Source organism: Furipterus horrens, unplaced genomic scaffold, assembly GCF_987537825.1.
Source record: "Furipterus horrens unplaced genomic scaffold, mFurHor1.1.pri manual_scaffold_6, whole genome shotgun sequence".
NCBI classification, from domain to species: domain Eukaryota; kingdom Metazoa; phylum Chordata; class Mammalia; order Chiroptera; family Furipteridae; genus Furipterus; species Furipterus horrens.
Window position 1 is genome coordinate 77446928 of NW_028327176.1, and position 23895 is coordinate 77470822.

The following is a 23895-nucleotide window of genomic DNA, read 5'->3' on the forward strand; positions in this document are numbered from 1 at the left end:
ATCTCTATTCCTTCCTCTTTCAAATTCTCGGATCACGGTCCACTTTTGTTTAACCAAATGACAGAGGTCAAGGAGAGATTTTTGATGAGAATCAAAACCAACATTTACAGAGCACTTCCTATGGGCTATATCACTCACATGGACTTGACTGAACCCCCGTCATCCTTGGAGAGGCACTGCCATTTTCCTCACTTCACATGAGCAGTTGAGGTGTAAGGAGATCAGCTTATCCAAGGTCACACATAAACTCCAGAGATTGTGTTCTAAAACATCCATATGGTCTTAGGATGGCCTTTTATTTACATTTATCATGCAATATAATAAAAATCATATGTACTACATTTGGAAGGTATAATAAAGTAGACACTCATGTACCCACCTGACAACTTAAGATAAAGCCCTTGACCACGTGCTCCCACCTGGTATAGGTCCTCTCACTAGAGCATCCCACCAACACCTGCTGTGCTTCACCTGCTGGATTCAGTATTGCACACAAAGGCCAGGCTTATTTCCATTAAAAAAAGCAAATACACCCTTCCTTATGCCAGTGGTTCTTAGTATCATTGGGATGGACCCTTCTGGGCATCTGTGAGAGCAATCAATCAACAGACCCCAGAAAGACATTAACACAGGCTTAAGACTCTGGAAAGTATTTCAATATTTCACAGATCTCCTAAATCTACAAGTGACCATATAACTTACACTCAAACCAGAACAATCAGTGAGTATAAGGGGGAACTCTTCAGCTGCTACATTGAGATTAACAACAGGTGGAAGCTGTGGCCATGTGGGCAAACTGGTGGTGTAATCTCCTTTCTCTGGCTTCATCACTGGACTCTCACAGCTGTTCATACCTCACCCAGAACCTTCTTGTCTAGTCATATGGCCCACATCTTGTCCTCACAGAATCCCATCTTGGTGGCATGGCCTGCTGTTTTTTTTCCCTCAGCCTCACTAAAGAGTAATCGACAAATAAAATTGTAATATATTTAAAGTGTACAGTTTTCCCTCACTTATCACCGGTGTTATGTTCTAGACCCCCCCGCAATAGGTGAAAATCCACGAAGCAGGAACTTTACATTTAGTTTAGTATTTATATATATTTTAAGGCTTTATAAACCCTTCCCACACACTTATAAACCATTCCCATTCCCTTATTAACCTTTCCCACTCCCTTCTTAACCTTTTTCAGACTTTTATAAACACTACTTATATTCTTAAACATATTCTACACTCTTAAACCTACGTAACTTTAACAACATACATATATAGTACCGCAAAATCCCATGCTATAGCAAAATATCTGTGATAAATAATTAAATATAATATTTTTTAAAAACCTCATGATACAGTGAGGCCATGATAAGTGAACTGCGATATAGAGAGGGACTACTGTACAATGTGATATTTTGACATATGTATAAATTGTGAAAGGAGTCCCACCATCAAGTTAATTAACACATCCATCATTTCATATAGTTATTTATTTCTTCAGCGAGAACGCTTAAAGATATATCCTCTTAACAAATTTTAGTGATACAATACGGGAGTATCAACCAGGCATCACTCTGATATTGGATCCTCAGAATTAATTACCTTGTAACTGAAAGTGTATACCCAACTTAGAGGGCATTATGCTAAGTGAAATAAGACAGAGGAAGACAAATACTGCACAGTAGCAATTATATGTAGAATGTAAAAAAAAAAAAAAAAGTCAGAAATGGAGAGGAGAATGGCAGCTGCCAGGGGCTGAGGGTGGGGGAAGCTGGCTTGTTGTCTTAATCAGTCCTTGGCAGCTCAGCCCTCTCTAGCTCCACTGAGCTTCTGACAGATACTCAACTTACTTCATTCTTCTGAGCAAGCACTCTCATCTCTCAGTGGTGAAAACTGTGCTGTAACAACTGCCATGTGGGCAAACAGAATCAGGAGAAACAAGTTCAAGTTAGCGCAATCATTTAATTAGCAATGTGGCTTAAACTTAAACTTTGGGGCTTGTCTACAAAATGAAGGTATTTGAATGGGTTTTGCTCAATGTTCCCTTCAGGTCTAGTACACCAAGATTCTATGAATTATTGTTCTAAAACTATTTCCTGAAAAAGTTTAGATTGAAGCTAAACATTTTTAAAAACTATTTTTAAAAAAGTAACCTCTACAAAGTAGCATTTAAAAATAAATAATCTCACAATTCAAGTGTCTGATAGTGTTGCCCTCAGGTTGTGTGTCTGCCACATGCAAGCACACATTCAGCATGTCCTCTCCTCTCCTGAGCACACACTCAGCGCTTCTTCCAGGTAAACTTCCGGCGGGCTCCCTCTTGGCCTGGCTTCTTTCGTTCTCTGACGCGTGGATCAGCAGTAAGTAGCCCGGCTGCATCATAAAAAAAGAAGCCATTACAAAACATGGAAAATGCATGGTGCCAGGCAGAAAAGGAGTGAACCCCATGAATTTATAGTTAGCAAGAGAAAAACTAGAAGAAAGCAAACAGACCTATAATGATTTACCAGCCTGCTATAAATCTCATGACAACATTTTGCTTTCACTTTCACTCTTTTAGGATATTTTTCCAATTTCTGGGACAAATGCAGCTATATCATGGCCTGCTTTCCTTATCCTGTGAGGACCGATTCCTTTTTGGTTTTTACACTTGTTCAACTTCAGAGAAAGCTGCTCTTGTGTGGGCAGTCACTATTCACTGCAAGGCTTATCCTGCATACTCATCACTACATACATGAAAGTTTTAATGAAGAGGTAGAGAAGAAACACTTGTATGGTGAAGTATGAGAAAGTATACAGACAACATATATTAACAGTATACATGAATATAACTATACTTAAAATATGACTTACTGAGCATATTTGAGAAAAAATTATTCTAATTTGTGTGTTAATAATATATCCCTGATGTTTTGTTTCAGAATCTAAAAAATAAGTTTTAGGGCTGTATTCTCAGCATAAGCTGTTTATTCTGGAAGAATAAAGTAAGTTTAAAATAGAAGCTTCCATTCTCCTAATCAATCACCAGAAGCAATTATGATTTCTGGACAATTAAGACATTATTCTCAGTATACGGCCCAAATGAAGCATCCCAGTTGTGGATGGAGTCACAGTACATTTATAAAGACCACAGATTCCAAAAATACCAGTGATGAGAAAGCTCTTAAATTGCTTTTATAAATATGTAAATAGACCACAGGTTTTCCTTTTTTTTTTTTTTAAACTCTTCCAACACTAGCACATTTTTCCATTGTGTTGAAGGCTATAGAGTGGCCATACAGCAAAGGAAACTTCAAGTGCTTATTATATACCCATAGCTTTTGCAATTTATTTGTACTTAAATGGCATGGAATAAAACAAACAATATTTTGAAGAAAATGCAGACAAGATCTGTCTAAATTCTACTTTAAATTATAATAATGTTTTATTACTTTTCAATATGCACAGTAACTCAAACTAGCAGAACTGTTAAGATCCTATCAAATTATTTTGATGAGATATGAACCCTACAAAATGGTGAACTGTTTATAAACAAATGGATTAAGAGGCTTAAAAATTAACCATCCTAACCATAGGCAGCACCTATCTGCAGCACAGCAGCAGGACGCAGTGGCTAGGGGGAAGGGCAGGGGAGCAGGGAGGAACTGTGGCCAATGTGCAAGGGACAGGCCCAGGCAACACAGCACCCACAGCACTGTCTTTTCTTCATAAATACTGTAAAGAAAATCTTCAGCTAGAACATCCCTGATTTATTATAAATGCTGAAGCAATGCCCTAATGAACAAGTTGACTGCAAATTCATTCTCACATGTGTATCCATGACTAGGTCATGGGGTCACACAAAGTGAGACAACATAGAATTTGAACTAACATCACAATGGAAAAATGGAAATTGCCAATAATTTTGAAAAGAAATACCTTAAGGGCTTCACCATTAAATCAAATAATTATAACTTTTCATGATGAAACAAAAGCAATCAATCTATTAAACATAATTGAGCAGCACTTCTTAAACTGGGTCTGCCTTAAGATTAAAATAAATTTCCCCTGATGTTGGCAGTGTCTCCCTTTTCTTTTTCTAATTCAAGTTCACGTTGTAGAAGTCGAAACTGAAAAATAACGTAATGGTTCTGGAGCATGAAAAGAGAAGCCAGTAAGTTGTAATATTGCTATTTAACTGAGTTTTTTCTCACTAATTTCAAGTAAGTAGCACAAGAATAAAAGAAACACTTATAGACAGTATAGGACAACTGAGCCCCTCCCACAACCCATACCTTGTCTCATCCACTCGACCTCTTCCTCAGTGGCAAAGCTGCACAAAGCTCTGGCCACTGCCAAGCGTATCGCTCCAGCTTGCGCTGACCTCCCACCCCCAGAGACGGTGCAGGTCACGTCATGTTTTCCAAGTCGGTCAAGGAAGTGGAAAGGGAACATCAACTGTTCTCTAAAGCACATCACCAGAAATGCAGTTAAGTTTATTATAAAATACATGATTATATAAATGGTTCACATTCTATTTAAAATGTTTTGCTGAGAGCAAGGTTTATTTCTCTTGGATATAGCAATATACTATCTCACTGTTGATTCCTTTTATCTTCATAAGAACTTTGTGAGACTTGGAAAAAACCTCATAAAAAAGTCTTAAAGTTGGGAAACTCCATTAATCAACTGAATCTAACTCTCCAGAGTCAATGATCAGATATAATATCAATAGGCTTTCCCATGCAGTTATCAATTGTCACCTGGACTAACTAAATATACTATAATGCATTTGTATAATGTATATATAATGTTCATCCTGATTAGGTTTTTAGAGTTACTAAAATGACATTTAACTTTTTACTTCTCACTGAAACACATATTGCTATTAATATTTCTCTAAGCTGCAGGGTCCTGCTGCCTGCCAGATTCCAGGTGACACACTGCACAACCCCAGTCACGCCTGCTTCCCTCAATAGTGAGTGCCCATGTGGCCCCAGGCAGGCACCACGGGATCAGAGAATGGAACACAGACAGAACATGGCCCTGGACCTTCTCCTGCTCAAGTGAACAAGTATTTGTTGAATACCACTTATGTGCCAGGTGCAATGTTCGCCACCACCTTAGTCAAGCACTTTGATTTTGCTATTTTGCCTTCATATCTCTGCTGAGTTTTTATTTAGAAAAGTTGACTAGTATTGAATTTTGCTTGCTTTGTCTGACACTGTAGCTTTCTAGACTCCAAACAGAGCTTACTATGGCACAGTGAAGCTAAAAAATGAATACAGACAGACATTCAAGTGTCACTTCTTGGACTACATTATGAAAATAACCACGTGCAGAAAGATGTATTAAACAGGACCTTCAGGGGCACAGTTCATTGAAATTTGTAATAATATTGTTTTAATAGGGATGTTGGTTTAATAGGGAAACAACACAAATCTAAATATTTTTTTGAACAGATGTTTCAAAGCAACCAAAAATAGGAATGTTATAAAAATAGTGCAGTTATAAGTAATAGCCATATTATTATAATAACTAAAGAGAATTCAGAAACTGATAATCTAGTGGTTCTCAACCTTCCTAATGCCGCGACCCTTTAGTACGGTTCCTCATGTTGTGGTGACCCCCCAACCATAAAATTATTTTCGTTGCCACTTCATAACTGTAATTTTGCTACTATTATGAATCTTAATGTAAATATGTGATATGCACGATGTATTTTCATTGTTACAAAGTGAACATAATTAAAGCATAGTGATTAATCACAAAAACAATATGTAATTATATATGTGTTTTCCGATGGTCTTAGGTGACCCCTGTGAAAGGGTCGTTCGACCCCTAAAGGGGTCGTGATCCACAGGTTGAGAACTGCTGTGATAATCTATCTAATTACATCATTTCATTTATTTCAGCAAGGAAACAGAGGCCAAGATAAAATCTGTGGGACTGCGATGTGCACATGTTACAGGAGGTCTCTGCAATGTCTAACACAATTAAGTGACTTCCTCACACAGTGACATTACAAAGAAGCTCTGGTGACCCACTTGTTTAAGAGTTTAAATATTTACCTGTTTTAATTCCTAAAATTTTAAGATTCTCTAACACATGCTTATTAAAGAAACTTAGACTAAAATTCAGAAAAAAATACTTTGTAATTTATTCACACTATATTACTAGAGTAGTCAAGGTAAGAAAGAACCATTTAAAAAGTAAAGAAAGAACCATCTAGAAGAATCCAGATAGTTGAGAAGTTGGTGTATTCTGAGGTACAATATTAAGTTTATAAATAAATGAAAAAATACCCAAGGGTAATAATAAAAAAGTTATATAGCTATCATAAAATTAATCCGACAACTGTTATATGCAAAATAGTTACATGGCTTAAAAATATTTCACAATTCATTTTCTCTCCTTTTAGGGATATCAAATGAAATCCTGAGTTAAAAGAATCAAATTAATTTGTTCCTTGTTATAACATAATAAAAGTTATTTTGAAAAAAAATTAATTTTTTCATTTCTATCTTCTCTGAATGCTATTCCTAGGGTACCAATTCTATTACTATTAGCATGTAACTTAAAATACATATAATTGCATAGTCTCTTTTATTTTTCTATAATTGCTTAAAATGCTAACCATATCTCTTCTGCTACATGGTTAGTGCTGTGTAAGGAATATATTTCTTTAATACAGATGATCAATTAGAATTGCTTTATTGGTTGACTGATAGAGCAAAGGCCATTCCAAATCAGGAAGGTTATTAATCTTTGTATTCCATAGTACCAGGCACATAGTAATAAATGGTTGTTAAGTGAATAAATGAATAAAAAATTTCTGATGATTTTGGAAAGGCACAGTTAACATTCCCAATATCTGTTGCTCTTTGTGTGAAAGCAGCCTAAAGAAAGGTCCCTGAAAAGATTAGTAAGCAGTTCAATTGACTTTCAGGCAACCATCTTAGAGATCATGTTCAACTCCCTCCTACCAATTAGAACTGACCTTTGAGCATTTTGACTATAGTCACACAGCTAAAAAACAGAGCTAGAATCAAGACCACATGACTTTTGGTTCAGCAGTCTTCCTACTGGTCAATATCACCTTGCTGGTGAATCTGTAAGCTTCTGAGCTGCTCCTGCAGGAGGAAAGAGAGTCCACGGCTAATGGCTGCCCTGACTCCCTACAGCTTCTTAAAAGATGATGAGAGGGTTTGGCCATCCATTCCCCTCAAGACTAGACTTAGTGTTCCCAATCTGATAGAAAGTTTCTTAATGATAGAAATCAGATCATAAATAGCTGTGATATCCTCACAATACTCAGAACGAGACTGGATCATATACAATCCCTAATCAATGTCTGTTGAATTCAAAATGAAGAATAAGTTCTAAGAATATATTTTAATTGTGAAATCAAGCCAAAATTGAGACTTTGTGTTCAATCATCAGAGTTATATCTGAAAACAAGTTAACAAGCATCGATCAAATGCCATTCCTCCTAGCAATCCCCAATGCTGAAATTTTGGGTCTCTTGGCTTTTCATGAGGGAAATAAGAAAATTTTCCATCTGTTTCTCTGTGAGGAGGATTGCACAACTAGTCTAATTCATACTGAATGGAGTTAGAGTGGACTACTTCTTGACACGAACACACACACAAATAAAATAAACAATCTTTTTCTGAAGTAATGATTCTGTCCAGGAGCTTACATTACATTAGCAGGGTCCCCTTTCCCTTATACAAGCAGTGGGAACATAAGAATGGTGATAGTAAATACTGAATGAATAATAACTGTCTCAAGAATAGCACTTTGCATAGGACTCATAGAGACCTAAGATGAGTGTATGTAGAGGATTTGAATTTTAACACCCATTTACGATTCATGTGATTCGTGTCTGTTTCCCCATGGAATACAAAGTTCAAAACAATAAAACTGTCTATATTTAGCACTGGGATCTAAGCAAAGCCCAATGAGCTCTTATTTTAAGGCATAAATGGCAGGTTTGGTTGGTTTATATATATATATTTCCTCTGAATAGGAAAAAATCTGAAGGGAGAGAGCAGATTTTTTCTAATATTTCTCATGGTCAAGGCTGTTTTTTGTTGCTGTTTTGTTTAGTACATGACCACCCCTAGAAATCTACTTTTCTTACATTTTGGCATAGTCTGCACTCCTGAATGTAAGATATATCTGAAACACCCAAATTCCAGTAGGAGCTGATGAAAAGAAGAAGAAGATTCAATTAAGGAGAAATTTTTAGAAACGTTTTTTAAAATCTGGAAAACCACATAAAAAATAGTAAGTTTCCCTTCAGCTAGTTTGATAAATAATATTGGTAAAGACAAATACAATAAAAAAGTCACAAGCCTTAATGAACTGATCATGATATATAATAAGGTATATTTTCTTTAAAAACAAAAAAGCAAGAGCAAAACCAGATGCTGACCTGTCCTGTGTCACGGGGAAGTAAAGCAGGTAATTGATTCCATTAACTTTTATTCTTCCACTGCCATGTTCATAAACAACTGCCTCTGCTTTTGCACTCTTTCTTTTACCTTTGAAAATATAAAACTTCTATTAGTAAAAATCTGAAAAACCAGGGCTTTGAGATAATAAAACTACACTAAGTGTTTTTTCTTCTGAGTAACAGTATATAGCAGTGTATATAGAGAATTTCTAGGACTTCTACAAGTTAAACAAAAATAAAGCAGGTAAACTACACCATAATCAATGTAATAAAGCTTATTATGAGGTAGTTTTGTTCTGCAATTCCATTTGAATAACACTACAATGATTTTAATTAGTTTTCACAAGCAACAAAGTAACTCACATTTATTTATATAACTTAAAAATCAAACAATTAACAGTGTTCTTTTATATTCAATAAGAATATATGTAATCATATAATTTTTAAAATTTCAAAAAGTATGGTAAAATATAACTGATATAAATGAAAGTAATCCTCAAAAAAGGTCACATTCTCTGAAAACATTAGTTAAAAATGATAAAGCAATGACGTTAAATTTTTAAGTTGCTGATATAGCATTTAATACACTAGTTTTTAAAAGTTACACCATGTCAAATGTCTTTGCACACCTACAAGGAAAATGTGAGTATCTCAAGTTTTCACATGTTTCATGGTTTTAGCATCTGATATGCAGATTCACTGAGCATTTTCATTTTATAAGAAATCTTTATTATAAATATTTTGTTTCCACCAGTTGAAATGTGAAAATAAAAATATTTAACATAAATATGTGAAAATAAAAAAGGGTTCCGATGATTGTGTAGAAATGTGTCCTGATTTTTTCTTGGGACATTTTAAGGTCCTGATTTTAAAAACTTCAGTAGAATCTTTGAATAATCTTTAAAATGAAAAATCCAGTGTATCAGTAGCAAAAATAAACAAACCAATCGAATGGATACAATAACTGTAGTTTCTCAGTAGTGGTGAAATTTATTTTTCTTCCATGGAATGTCATTACCTTCGCTTGTGCTGAAGGCCATTCCCTGTTCATCATACTGCACAGGCTCGATCAGATGTTTCTTTGATTGAATAGTTACACTCCTGCGAAAGCTCTGCAAAAATTCTTCTTCAGCAGCACCACACTGCAGTGTCAATAACCTTTCCAGCAGCCGAATGAACTGCGCATACTACAGACAATAAAAGTCATTAGAAGATGCAAGTGTAATTGCATTTGCTAAATTTCTTCTATTTTTATAGACCTGATCTTTCCAATGTTGCTTTCCTTGATGAATTTTGACAGGATGACACTTCGGCACCTTCATGCTGCTTTTAGAAAAGCATGTAGATGCAGGGCTTGCCCTGTGGATCTTTAGTGCTCAATCTTTTCTTTCAAGAAACAAAGGGATTCATCAGTTAAAGAAAAGTCAACTTCTCCATATTTTGATGACATAAAATTAAGATTTAATTCATTTAAAAAAAATATTTAGATGATCTTCAAGTCTAATTTCTACTCTTTTATTAGAACCATATCTAGAAAAGCTTCATAAATAATTTCCAGTAAGTTATGTATAGTAAAATGGGAAGAGTTTGATTTTGAGAAAATGTACCTCTTAAATTATATCGCATAATACATTTGGCAAATGTATCTTTAGCTTTTCAAGCTGTGTTACTTTAATGTTTATGATTTCCTTTAAAACCGAACAATCAAGCTATTTAAAAATTCAAGAGATACTTGACTTAAAGGGCAACCTCTTGAAATAAATTATCCTTGCTACTCTGTGCATTTTTTTAAATAGTTCTTGAACATGTGATTAGAAAGTAAACAACTTAGTATTAACCCCTTAAAATTAGAAGCCAGAATAATCATTCTAAAGTGTTTATGCATAAGGAAACAACTAACACTTGAGATCCTTAGTTAATATGAAGAGTGAAACCCAATTTTGATAACCTTATTTATGTTTTTGCCAACCCTGAAAGTCACATTCACCTTTGTTACCCTTGCCTCTGGTGTAAAAATATGCCATGAAATATATAAAAATCTCACCAGTAAGATTAAAAGGACTACTTCAATTACTGTTTCCTGTGATATTAAATAAAAGAGAAGGAAATTGCCCTGACTGGTGTGCCTCAGTGGGGTTAGGTGTTGTCCTGCAAACTGAAAGGTTGCTGGTTTGATTCCTAGTCAGGGCACATGCCTGGGTTGTAGGCCAGGTCCCCAGTTGGGGGCGAGAGTGAGGCAACCGGTCAATGTTTTTCTTGCACATTGATGTTTCTCTCCCTCTCTTTTTCCCTCCTTTCCCCTCTCTCTAAAAATAAATAAATAAATCTTAAGGGAAAAAAAGAGAGAAAGCAATTGATGTCAGCCTGAGAAACCTCCATTCTTCCCCTCCCTTTCAGGCCTATATCCTTTGTTCTCAGCTATTATCTCAAACCCATCATACACCATGTTACTACTGATACAGCCTTGCTTATGAACTAAGAAGTTTAAGACGCCATCGCCTGCTCTGCCTCCTGCATCTCAATACCACACTTCGGCTTCAGGGTTTCTTCTGATGGCCAGTACCCCGAATGTACAGAACACATACATAAGTACATAAATATGCACACTTGTGATAACGTCTTTGGGATGTTTTCAAAATGAAAAAATAAACAAACCTGCATTATAAAATCAAAGCAGCCAGAAAAAAGAGGAAACAATGAAATGCTGTACATGTTCAATGAAAAAGCAACGGGAGATTTTTCAGTTAGATCCAAGTGCAGCAATCCTGATTTGGCAGTTAGGATGTTAGAAATTAACTCTACACCTACCACTCACTCACCAAATGCCTGACATTTTGGTTAAGCAAATTGCAACTTTTCCAAATCATTAATTTACCCAATATGTTAAATGAGAAAATGGGCAATTTCAGTACATGACAAAATCTACAAGGTGGCAAGGTACTAACAATATGAGCCACTGCCAGGGAAGAAAAAAAACTCTTGGGACAATCTTGAAATTAATTTACACTGGAATCTCCCCAAAACAATCTAAATTTAGAACATCAACATATTTAAAACATCAAATTTCCTCTGATAATACTGGCATATATTACAAGAATCTAATGGAAACCTAAACAGGATACAACATTCACTTGGTGAGCTTGTTAAAAATACTGATTACTGAGTAACACCCCTAGAAATTCTGAGCTACATATGAATCTTAAAATGCATTTTGTAACAAGCATTCCCAGTAAATTCTGACACAGGTAGTTCTGCAGATTCCAGGATGAAAAATAGTGGTCTCAGAGATACTGCACATAGGTAAGCCAAAAAGCAGTACATTGTATGAAGGTAACCATGTGCTTTATTCCTTTTCTGCTTAACCTGTAATGGCTCCTTACACTTATCATTAGCTTTTAAAATTAGCTATCTGCTTTACTGAAGGAGATGAAAAATGACATCTAGCAGAGGACACTAGAGCACTTACATAAGGAGGGTCTAGAGACCAGGCATGTCACCTTCCTGACCACAGGTAAGGTCCTTCCATGGCAGAAATCAACTATAAATATGTTTTAAAAAGGAAAATTATCTTAGGATCGACTGTCTCTGAGAAACATTACTATTAGGATCCTAAATACAACAACTGCCTGCATTGTTACGGCACAGGTCCCCTTAAATTTAAAAAGATTAATTACTCACATCTTGATCTGACAGTTTTTCCACTAACATTTCTTCTAGTTCCTCCTTAATCAGCCATCTGCTGCCAATCAGTTCTCTGTTAAAATATCACATAGATTCTCTTTTTAATTACCCATGCAATTAGTTATATCACAAAATATCTCACAAGTAGTAGCAATTCTTGATTGAGAAAGAAATTTTTGTACTATATAGCTATAAAATTTCATCAAAGCAAACTGTTTTTCAGATATAATAATATTTCACGTCCTCAATCTATTCTAGAAAAGATACCCAATCTAGCAAATGTTTTGTTTGAAGAGTTAATATGCCACTTTGGAAATCAATTGATATTAAAAGCCATCAGATTTCTTAAAAATTAAAATTTCACTTGTTTTTCATAATTTATTTCAAAAAAGATGTTACAGATGCAAAGGTAATCTGTCAATGGGCTAAAATAGTAGTAAAATCCAAATAAAGGGCTTGGGGTGATGTTTACGAATTGAACAAGATATGCTCAAAGACTTGTGTTTTTGCATAAGAAGAAATATATGAATAACCAGGTCAAAATTTAAAACTAGTTGCTCAAGATGATGGATCTAATCTATCACTGTTTGCTAAATGAAAGCACAACCCTTAAAATACTTAAAAAGAAAACAACAAAAAACAAAAACAAAAAAAAAAACATGTAAAAGTTAAGTAAATGTGTCGCTAGAGGTCGGTTTGGAAAGTATCCAGCCATGTGCTATGAAAAATAAAGAGGCATTTCTTGAAGAAGATACAAGAAACATTGTACTTAGGACAATGACACCCCAGACCCCTTCAAAGTAGGCACCTTGGGACCTCACACAATTCTCCCAATTGTCATCAGCTGCCCCGTCATAGTTTCCTAAATCTCCTAAATGGTCTGAATTCTCTTCCTTTTCAAAGGTGATTTTAGTTTTGGAAAAGTCAGAAGGCGCAGGGTGCCAGCCAAATCTGGGTTCTGTGCAGGTACCCGAGTCACCTGGGTGATGTGATGTTTTGTCAAAATACTCTCCATGAGACGTGATGCCTGAGTGGGTGCATTGTTGTGATAAAGCTGCCAATAGCCACGGCCCTCTGAATCACCCAAATGGTTTCTGCGGAGGAATGTTCAAGCTCAACACAAAATCTGATAGAGATTCATTGCTCTACTCAGTCATTTTGAATGCAAAGGCCACACAGTACACATGCTCACTCAACAGCGTCTACAGCCCCCACTGACTAGTACAGTGAAGTTGTCATTGTTCATACATGTGTATTTCAGTCCACTCTCCTTAGCTGCCAGGTTACATCAATGTGGCACAAACTGTTCTTGTTATATTAACAATGACTGGATTTTTTCCAGACACACCTCCTATACACAAAAATTCTGAGGATATCATACTTAAATATAGTTATTATATACCATTTAGTATATCAATATGGAGTGAAGTAACAAAAATAATAACCTTAATTTTTACTTCCTCTCAAACAAAAAAATCACCTATTATTTTGACCTCTACCTTTAATATTAATGCTAAAATAAAGAACCAATTTTTAAAAAATTTTATTTATTTACTTTTTATAGAGAGAGGAGGGAGGGAGAAAGAGAGGTAGGGAAACATCAATGTGCGAGAGATACATTGATCAGTTGTCTCTTGCACACCCCCAATTGGGGACCTGGCCCTCAACCCCGGTGTGTGCCCTGACTGGGAATCGAACGAGAGACCATTTGGTTTGCAGGCTGGCACTCAAACCACCGAGCCATACCAACCAATTTTTAGCCTTTAAGTATGCTTGAAAAACATCAATGATAAGTGGAATGTTTTTAGTTCAAATTTTTCATATTTTTTAATGCAAGAAAAGAACTTACTTGGTTTTAGCTTCTTCTGAAAATAGACCTTTGGCTTGCAACTGATTTTTATGTTTTTCTAAATTGAGTAGCTTCCCGTATGCATCCTATGGCAAAGAAAATACACATGCTAAATAAAAGACTGTACATTATTACAGCGGGGTTGGTAAAAACAAGACAAAGCTACAAACTATTTTCCTTAGAGTTCCACAAACAGGAATAAAAATTTTCCCTAGAAAACAATCTTAATTTATATAGTCATATGCCCTTTAAACTTACACACTTAACCAGTAAAAGTCATGGTATTTACAGCTGAATTACTTATCTAATACATATTTACATAATATTTAAGTTCTCACTATGTAGTTTGTATCTTAAAAAGTTTTCTATTGTATTTTTTATTATCTGATTTCTTTTGTTAATATACTTTTTAATAAAGTCTGTGAATGTATGACGCGTGTTAAACTGTAATGCAAGTAGGGGAAAATCTGCCATTTTGTTAGGACTTGGCAATAAAGATTACCAATGAAATACATTTTCTAGAAAATGAGTTTCCAACAAACAGAATAATGCAATTGTCTCCCAATATTTTTTGTTTGAACAAACTTAAGTATTTGAAGACTCACCTCCAATATATGTGTATTCATTTATAATTTACACATAACTTACCATAATAATGCCTAATGAACAAATAGGTATTTTCAAAGAATGAGTTAAGACATGATATAAATGACATTTTTTCTCGTTAATATGACACTTTCCAGTGTCATTAGCTAATGTCAGAAGACACAACTTGTTACTAATAGAGATGTTCATTCATAACTCAAATAGTCTTAATTAATCATTTCAAATTTGAGGGGCAGTTTCTTACGGGCTCTGATTAGACTGCCGTATCACACCAGTGTTGCTAATAAAGAGTTCATTCTAATAGAAGTGTCCCTTTGCCACTCTTTTATTACCAGTGCTTGCATTTTATTATCTTTATTCCATAACCTCTTTTCAGGAATTCATTTCTCTCATGGAGAAAAAATGTTAAAAAAAAAAAAAAGTGAACACTGAGCCTTTGAGTTTCATAAATATAGGTGAGAAAAGCTGAGGCTATACTCAGTGGGCTAAGAATTCTTACAATAAGGCTGTAAAAATTCATTTCTTGTGGCTGAGGAGACTCAGGAGGGCATTTTTGTTTTGTTTTTCAACAGGGCTAGTAGAATTGATTGGTAAGTAAGACAGAAAAGCAGCAGAAAGAAGAAGAGAAGCAGCAGTCAGAAACTATAAAACAATCACTAGTTCAGGAATGGTAAAGGTAAGTTCCTGGGGCAGTAGTAGCAGAAGCATCCAAGCCTAAATTCGCAAGCACTCATCAGACTTTCTGAAAAGGACCCTCTGTGGTGGGGCCCGGTGATCCATTTCAATGATGCCTCCAAGAGATGTGCACTAAAGTTTGGATCTGTGCATTAGAACTATGAATTGCTGAGTTCAATGCAACAGCAAAGGACAAATTAAGTCGATTTGATTCTAGTGTCCTTATTAAGGATACCTATTTCTACAACTATATTCAAGGTACAAATCCATCAGCTGTAGCAGCAGCAGAAGGTATGTGACAATTTAAAACAACTGACCACCTCAGAGGAAGAACTACTGTGAACAATCCACATATAAAACATGTACCTGCTATTCAACTTAAAACTTTACAACTTGTCTCCCAAGAATTGGTAAGCCTCATTTGATCATTTGTGGTTTAGGGTACTTCTGACTCATTTCTAAAGGCACAGACAGTGGTTTGTGACCCCCAAGTGAATAGTGTATCAGAAAAATTTCTATGAACCTCTGTTTTGAGGAAGCAGTTTTCAAGTGCTCTGAATAGGCAAAATAAAGGGGAAAACCAACAAAATGATTCCTCCCATATTTGTATGAAATGCACAGACACCGTGCAAACAGCATCCTCTGTACACCAGACCCCAGCGAGACTGCTACATCTGAGGAGTCTGGTAAAAGGATGGTGCCAGTAAGATTCTAAGTGCATAATTCAGAGATGTTGTGCCTTTCAAATTAGCTAAGAAAATATAAATTCTAGAGAACATCAACAACAGTAATAAGATACCCTCTCCTGCTTGCTAGGGTCTATTTAATTTTCTGGAATAACCAAGGCAACTTAAAAATAACTGACCTGTTTCACAGACAAGTTTCAAGTCAAAGTTTGGGATGCTAAATTCATCATCATTTTCCAGTGACATCTGAGCGATTTTGCTTTAAGTCCATATTTTTCTTAAAACTTTCTTTCACTATGCTATTACCATCCAGTGTTATATTTAGCTCCAAAATAATTTATAAATAATATAAGTAAAATAACCAGAAAAAAATGCAGAATAAAACAACCCATGAAAAGTACACATCAAATTTCAAACATGGTAAATTCTATTCATTTATGACAAATGTTAACACTTTGATGGTTATAATCTATCAAATTAAAGAGCACTCACTAAGCTACCCCTTATACTTTAAATAGGAAAATATAGGCAAACTGCTTAGCACAGTGCCTGACTTACGCTAATGGTTAAGAAATGACTGCAGGGGTGAGGTATGGCATTCAAGAATCTAATAATTAAGAAACAATTTTATTCGTGCACCATTTCTATTTTTCTTTCTTTTCTACATAATAAAACCACTCTTTGGATTCTATCTTGGTTAGAAATAACAGTTCTCTGGAAAGTAGATTCTATAGCTTCAGTTCCCCAAAGAGATGTGTACTAATTTACATCAAAAAATCCTTGAGGGTATAAAATATGCCAGAAACTGTCAACATCACAGATTATCACTAGTAGCTTCCGGTATATTGTTAAATTTCCACTTAATTTTTAAGGGACACTAGAGAATTGATATGACCCACCTACACTAAGTTTATATACTGTATTTAATAGTATAATTTTCAAATATGACAGGAATAACCCAGATGTGAAATGCTGAATCATTAATCACAGCTATGATTAATATTTCATAAAATCAAAGCGATCCTATCCACCCTTGTGTCATCAGATTTCCATAATGTATGAGTCAAATTTAGAAGGTGCCTAATTTGAAAATCCCAGATGCTCAGGTTACAGAAAAGAAGCGCTTAAACTAAACCCTTCCAAGAGTGTAAGCAACAGTATTTCTGGTCTAAAAATCTGATTTTAGTCTTCTGAAATCTGTTTTGGTTATATTAATCATGTAGAAATTCCATTTTAGGAAGGGTAAACAAATGACATTTCTTGGGAGAGCGGTATAGGAAGTCAACTGTATTCTGATATACAATATACAATATCATAATAATAATCATCATAGATACTAGATCAAAAATAGAAAAGTAACACACTTAAATATGTATTTAAAAAAAAATATCACAAAAGTCAATTTCCTAATAACAATCTTCCTAATTTTTTAGCTACTGGCATATCCAAAATCAAATGAAATAAAAACGATCCATTTAGCATGGTTTCTGCTATTTATCTAAAGTTCCAAGGGACATATTTCTGTTACAGACCCTTGCTATCACTTTGTAAAAACTATATGCTATATAGTTTACACATGAACATAAAAAGGGAAAAAGTCTCATATGTAGTAATGCAGGAAAGTACTCTGGGAAAGTACACACGTAAAAGTAATTACATAAAAATGCTGGTAACTCAGATACCACCTACTTTTACTACTCACAGTAATGTCACACCGTATATTATATTATAATAACAACTATTCCATTATAAAAATAACCTGATTAAAACAAGAGGCCATGAGTTGAATCAGCTTTTAAAAATTAATTCTTTAAATTGTTACATTTAGTACATGCAAGATATACAATGGTAATTATTCCTATGTGAGGAAAATGTATATTAAAGATATTTCTGTAATAGCAGTTTCTATTGCTGAATTAAGTCCTGAATTAACTCCTGCTGTCAGGAAAAGTTTTAAAACAGCAAAAAGATATGTCAGCATTATACTGTAGCTTTCTAAACTAAGTACTTTACATGGCTGTAGTTATTTCACAATACAGTAGTCCCTCCCTCTATCACGGTTCACTTATCGCAGCCTCACTGTATCGCGCGATTTTAAAAAATATTTAATTATCGCGGATTTTTCGCTATAGCGCGGGATTTTGCGATACTGTATACGTATGTTGTTTAAGTTACATAGGTTTAAAAGTGTAGAATATGTTTAAGAACATAAGCAGTGTTTATAAAAGTATGGAAAAGGTTAATAAGGGACAAGGATCAGTTTATAAGTGTGTGGGAAGGGTTTATAAAGCCTTAAAATATAGTATATATAAATACTAAAATAAATGTAAGGTTCCTACTTCACGGATTTTCATCTATCACGAGGGGGTTTAGAATGTAATACCCGAGGTAAGTGAGGGAATACTGTACCTCACTGTGAGAAGGGTCACTATTTAAATTCCATTTTGACAGATAAAAACACTACATCAGGAGTTTTAAATATTCACCACAGGTTGGAGAAAATGTGAAGGAAGAACTCTGACTTGAAGTCCCTGACTTGTGCTTTACCGAGTCTGGGTTCATCACTTAATGAGCCTCACGCTTTTCCTGGGGTGTCTTTCCTCCCTAAGTCATGGAAAACAAGCTGCAGAATTTCTAAATAAGCCAGGAGTTTCTTTCAAGGTGCAAACAAATCTGTTTATGCATATGTTATTAGAATTATTTGGTTTTGTTTCATATTTTAATTCAGCAGAGTAGTTTAAGTAAATAATGATCTTCATTCCCTAATTTTATACATATTTTTTGGTAAAATTTCATTGGTGGCCATGTATTTCTTTCAATTCATAAAAATACTTTGAAAATACTCCATTGTTTACTATAAAACATCCTAAAATAGGAGATTTCTGTAAGATGCTAAATTATTCCCATTGCAGTTTTTAAAGCTGACTAACCTTATCTTAAAGACTGGGGAGGGGGAGCTTATGTAAAATTTCAATAAATGCTTAATGTATTTGACAACTTAATGTTTTCAATATGCTACACAGTCTTTTCCAAGCACTAGTTTCATGGGATTTTTAAAAAGGAGTTCTGGGTAGAAAGGGCTCTATGAGCCAGTACGTTTTAGCAGCAGTGGGTTAACGAAACAGGTTTCCTTACTGAAGGACTTTGCAGAGCTTTTTCATGCTAGTAAGTATCTTTCTAATAGTTTCCCAGTCCACGATAATCAGCATTCCCAAACTAACTTAATTTCAGAGACCCTTTCTTGAAGAATATTTTGTAACCTGTGCTCCTGAGAAAGCACTCTGGGAAAGACTGCATAATAGACATGCCCTGACTTAATGAGTAATATTTTTACAAAAGGGTTCCCACTTCAGAGTGAAATAACCACCTCCCATAATAAGTTTTAAATAATTTTTAACTCATTTTTCATAAGGGAATTTAAACACTTTCAGGAACGTGTATATTAATAAAATGGGTCAATCTGAATTAATATTTTTCTAAAACTTAAAGGACCTGCACAAACTCAACCATGACTACCCAGGTTGCCAACATTTTGCTCATGAATGCAGCCCACTCTCCCTTTCACCACCAACTTTGTTGGCCTGGACAGGCTGCAACTGCTGTGGACAAGGGGTGACCCTGGCAGGCTGGTGGACCAAAGGACACACCTTTCTGGCCTATCCCTCTCTTGTCCCTCATGTATGCCTAGGTATGTTCTTAATTCCACAGAAATTCCTCTTTTAAAGTCTTCCCTTTCCTTTATACTTCTGCTCAGCTGTTTTACGAAACGTCTTTTATTCTTTTTCTTCATTTTGCTCCTGAAACCCTAAAGTGAAACTGTAAATTGTGTCTGAAAAGTATACAAGTTCTACTGATTAAGTAGCTGTTAAAGAAATTGAAAACCATCCATTTCAGGTGAAAAAAGACAGATGGGTGCCACCTAGCATGCAGCTCCCTTTTCAGTACTCAACTATTCTTTGAGAAACTCCTTAATTCTCTCATTTCTTCTCACTTAAACCACTTTTCACTACTTAAGGAATTAGTTATTAGTACAGTTTTATACTTCTTTTCATTACATATGTACACGTATTCGCTGTAAGTGGTTTGTTACTGACCTTCCCAAGAACTTGAAGAAGGAACATTGTCCATAGGAAAGTGTCCTACCTCCCCTGCTAATGAACCTTCAGAATGTAACACATTTACCGAGTCCGAGACCCCATGGATCAGCAAATTTTTCTTCACTTTATTCTTTCCTACTACATTTCATTTCTGGGCAGGAGCAATAAATTGCTTCTTCCTTCTCATCTTCATCTTCCTTCAAAAATCTCCCTGCTTCTCCACAAAAATTAGATATGCCAATTAGAGGCTAATTGGAAAGTGTTCACTAAAGCATTATATATTATCCATAACTGTAAGCTGCATTGGGACTACCTTTTATTAGCTGCTATAATGTGATACATAAGCTTAATACGCAAATAGTGACCAAATGCTAAAAAGAAGATTTGACACAGAAGATGACAAAGGGTAACTGACATCAGAAACATCTCCTGGCAGAAATGCACACATGCTCTAGATCTGTGTTTTTGTCAAAACGCTTGGTTGATGACTGCCATGTCTCAATTATAGTTGGTCAACGACATGGGGAAAACTGATTTGGCTTAGTGTCTTTTACCCTGTCATATGGGAAGAAATTTTATCAACAGTAAGAAATGTAACAATAATCATTCATTTACAAGCATTTAATGCCCACCAGAGTCTTTGGAGGCCAATTACCTTGCTGTAGTAGAAGGACAGTAGTGAACTCACAGTCACACAGATAATGAAACAGCAGCCCCCCACCACCAAGGGAAGGCAGAACAAAGGAGAGAGCAAACCTGAAGCAGTTCCAATTTTTACCATTTTACTTTATAGTCAATGCTTGACTTCACTACAAAACCACTTTTGTAAGCCCAGCAATGAGTACTGAGTCACATGCTATTTTAAAGTAACAAATTGAAAGAATCTAGGATGATACTGATTTGCATGATCTAGGAAATGAGACTGGTATGACTATAGCTATAATTAATAACAACTGCAAATATATTTAAGAAAACATTTATCTTTTTCCCTATACATATAACTTTAAAATCCCATAATGCACATTTTTGAAAATACAAGGTTTTATTAATTATCTGAATTAAAATGTTCAAATGAACCCCAAATATCTGTAATTCTAAACCATTTTGATAAGCAATAAAACAAACGCTAAGCCCCATATAGACTGGGGAGTCAAAACACCTAGCAAAACAAACTGACCTAAATTCCTAAATTTTAGCTAAAAGATTAAAGCCCAAAGAATGCTTCTATATGTAACAAACTATATTACGCAGAAAGATTACTTATTAATCAGATATAATTTGGTTTTTCAGTCAGAGTATGCTAATATTTTACACACCAAGAAAACAACCATTTTCTTGAGTAATACCTTTTAAAAGACATAAACAAACTATAAATTCCCGCCTCTCCTACAATGTGTGATTTCTTCATTGTGATGGAACGCAACAAAATATCTTGCCCTTGGGTTGCTCAGTTTCAGCCAAAACAAATGCAAATGGCTTGTCAGATGACAGCTGTTTGATAAGGCTCCTCCACAAAACCTGTATGCTTTCCTTTTTCCGTGAAACTTGGGATGAAAGGCAGAAGGCAGGAAGGGAATTAATGTAGCATACAGTCTAAAGGCAATGCTACAACCGTGATTAAGTAGAAAAGTTAACAGGCACAGATTTTCCATGGCTTCGCTGCGTGCAACCCATCCGTGTAACAAGTTGACAGGCCTAGCGCATCAGCTCTATCATCCCCTCCGACAGCTAAAACGCAGCACTGCATCCCTTTTCAGAGAAAATTTGCGTCTGCACCATGAAGCGTTGTACATTATTTCTTAGCACTGCAGGGGGCTTAGGTCCATATGGAACCTTCACAAATATTACCACAGATCAAACCAGCGGCATTTGCTGCAGATTTGACATACCTATTTAAATGAACAGCAGGGGTCCTTGGGCAGCCTCGGGCTGTGCAGAGACAACCTCTGTGGAAAGCTTGAGCTGCAGCTCCATTACTCAGCAAAGACACACTCTACATTCATCATTCATTTCATTTCTGCCAGGGCAAGAAGCTCATTTGCCCAAGGTCAACAAAAAACGAGAAGAAGGTTTTCTTTTTATTTTCCCAAGAAATAAATGTACCTGGCAAATGGGGATTTTGTCCTTTTGGGCTTGTGGAGCACCAACAAACATCAGTTCTAAAAAGCAGAGGAAATGTGTATGGGATTCAAACAACCTGAAATCTGACTGTGGATGGGGAAACCCAGTGGTATTTTAAAAATCATACAATGAATAAAATAAAACTTGACACGTTTTAAGAAGAAAATGGGTTCTGTTGCTTAAAACTGGATATTAGTTAGCATACACGTTTTTCTCCCATGGTTACAAGAGGGAACTCCCATAGCTACATACCACCAAACACTTAGAGCTCTGAAACAAAAACTTCCCAGTACACTCAAATGCAGTTGGAAATCTACATGTAATAAAATCATTTCTTAGGTCTTTTTCCCAGACTTTCTAGATTCATACACTGCATTAGCCCATGAAAAGCAACAGAAAGTACAGTTATCTATTTGACTCTCTCTCAACGTGCCTATAGCCTCTGACAGGATATATACTGGGCCCCTTCCCTGTTTCATGTTTTACCTGGATTGCACATACATGCAATACAATTGAGTATCTTATCTCTTATCATGATCTCAATTTGTAAGGAAAAGCATTTTAAGTAAAAACCATTCTGTTATAAATTCTATGTTTACCTTTAGGAAAATGGATTAATAAAATATAAAGCCTTTCAACATATTGTCTCACCTCCAGAAGTTGGATTTTTGTCCATTATGAAACATACTAGGTAAACTGAAGTTTAACAAAATCTCTGGTAAAATCAGTTACTTAGCTTACAGTTCATATTATTTATCATAAAGGTAATATACTTACATGCATTAATGAATAATATGACTGTTTGCCAGTATAAAAGAGAAAATGAAATGGACGACCATCTTCTCCCCACTGGGTTGCTAATAAAAAAAGCCAGATAAAAACAAATAAATGAAAATAAAAATATACACAGAGAGAAGCCAAAGATGTATTTAATTGCAGTTATGAGACATGTTTATAATTCTAATTTTTTTAAAAAACAAGCATTAATATTTAGAATTTTAATATTTAATTTAGCATGTCAATATTTACATAAAACAATGTTTGTATTTGAGAAAATATTCCTAAATACATCACCGTGAGAATTTCTATAACTTGTTTTAAATAAACACTCATAAAATAGCCAAAATCATCCTGTTAGTACAAAAAAAATTGGTTTGGCTGTAAATACAATGCACTCCCATATTCTTAAAAACAAAAACTGATAGTCAATAATGTAATTCATTCAGAAAATTAGAAACACACATAACATAACAAAGAAAAAAAAAAAAAAGGATTTTCCCAGGACACATTCTTCATTTCAACTCTGTGATCACATACCTGAGAGTTTAAAATGTCTAAAACAGAAGGAGCCCCCAAAAGGTGTTATGTGTAATACCTTTTGAAATACAGATCTAATAAACAACAAACAAACTGAGAAATGGAGTCTCTGTAGTAAGCAAACCAAACACTGACTTCATGCCCTTTGCCTGTATTTCTATTGAATTCTCTGTTAACAATTTGTAGGAACTCTAATATGTTAAAGGTTACATTCCTTTGTCTAGTACAGTACATAAATTGTACTCTTTTCTCCCAATCTGTCACTTGCTTTTTAAATTGTTTATGGTGTCTTTCATAATCAAGAGTTTAACATACATGTTTTTGTAGAATCTGTCACTTTTCCTCTATTGCAGTGTTTCTCAACTGTTTTTCATTATCTACCCTACTAAGGAGACTTTTTTTTCCTAATTGACTCCCTCCCCATGAAAT

At 35.1% G+C, this 23895-nt stretch overlaps 1 protein-coding gene across 2 annotated transcripts in view; it reads right to left on the reverse strand.

Moving 5' to 3' along the window:
• Positions 1-2215: 2215 nt before the first annotated feature.
• Positions 2216-23895, reverse strand: part of MRPS9 (mitochondrial ribosomal protein S9) — a 61198-nt gene continuing 39518 nt past the window's right edge. The window contains exons 5-13 of one of the 2 annotated variants that reach the window (XM_090281873.1): positions 22927-23006; positions 13965-14050; positions 12113-12188; positions 11605-11620; positions 9694-9809; positions 9453-9621; positions 8414-8522; positions 4269-4438; positions 2216-2367 (exon numbers count right to left, since the gene is read on the reverse strand). In XM_090281873.1, coding sequence (XP_090137999.1) covers positions 2276-2367; positions 4269-4438; positions 8414-8522; positions 9453-9621; positions 9694-9809; positions 11605-11620; positions 12113-12188; positions 13965-14050; positions 22927-23006 — 914 coding nt within the window. In that variant the 3' untranslated portion in view covers positions 2216-2275. The remainder of the gene's footprint in view (positions 2368-4268; positions 4439-8413; positions 8523-9452; positions 9622-9693; positions 9810-11604; positions 11621-12112; positions 12189-13964; positions 14051-22926; positions 23007-23895) is intronic. The other variant, XM_090281872.1, reaches the window with a different exon arrangement.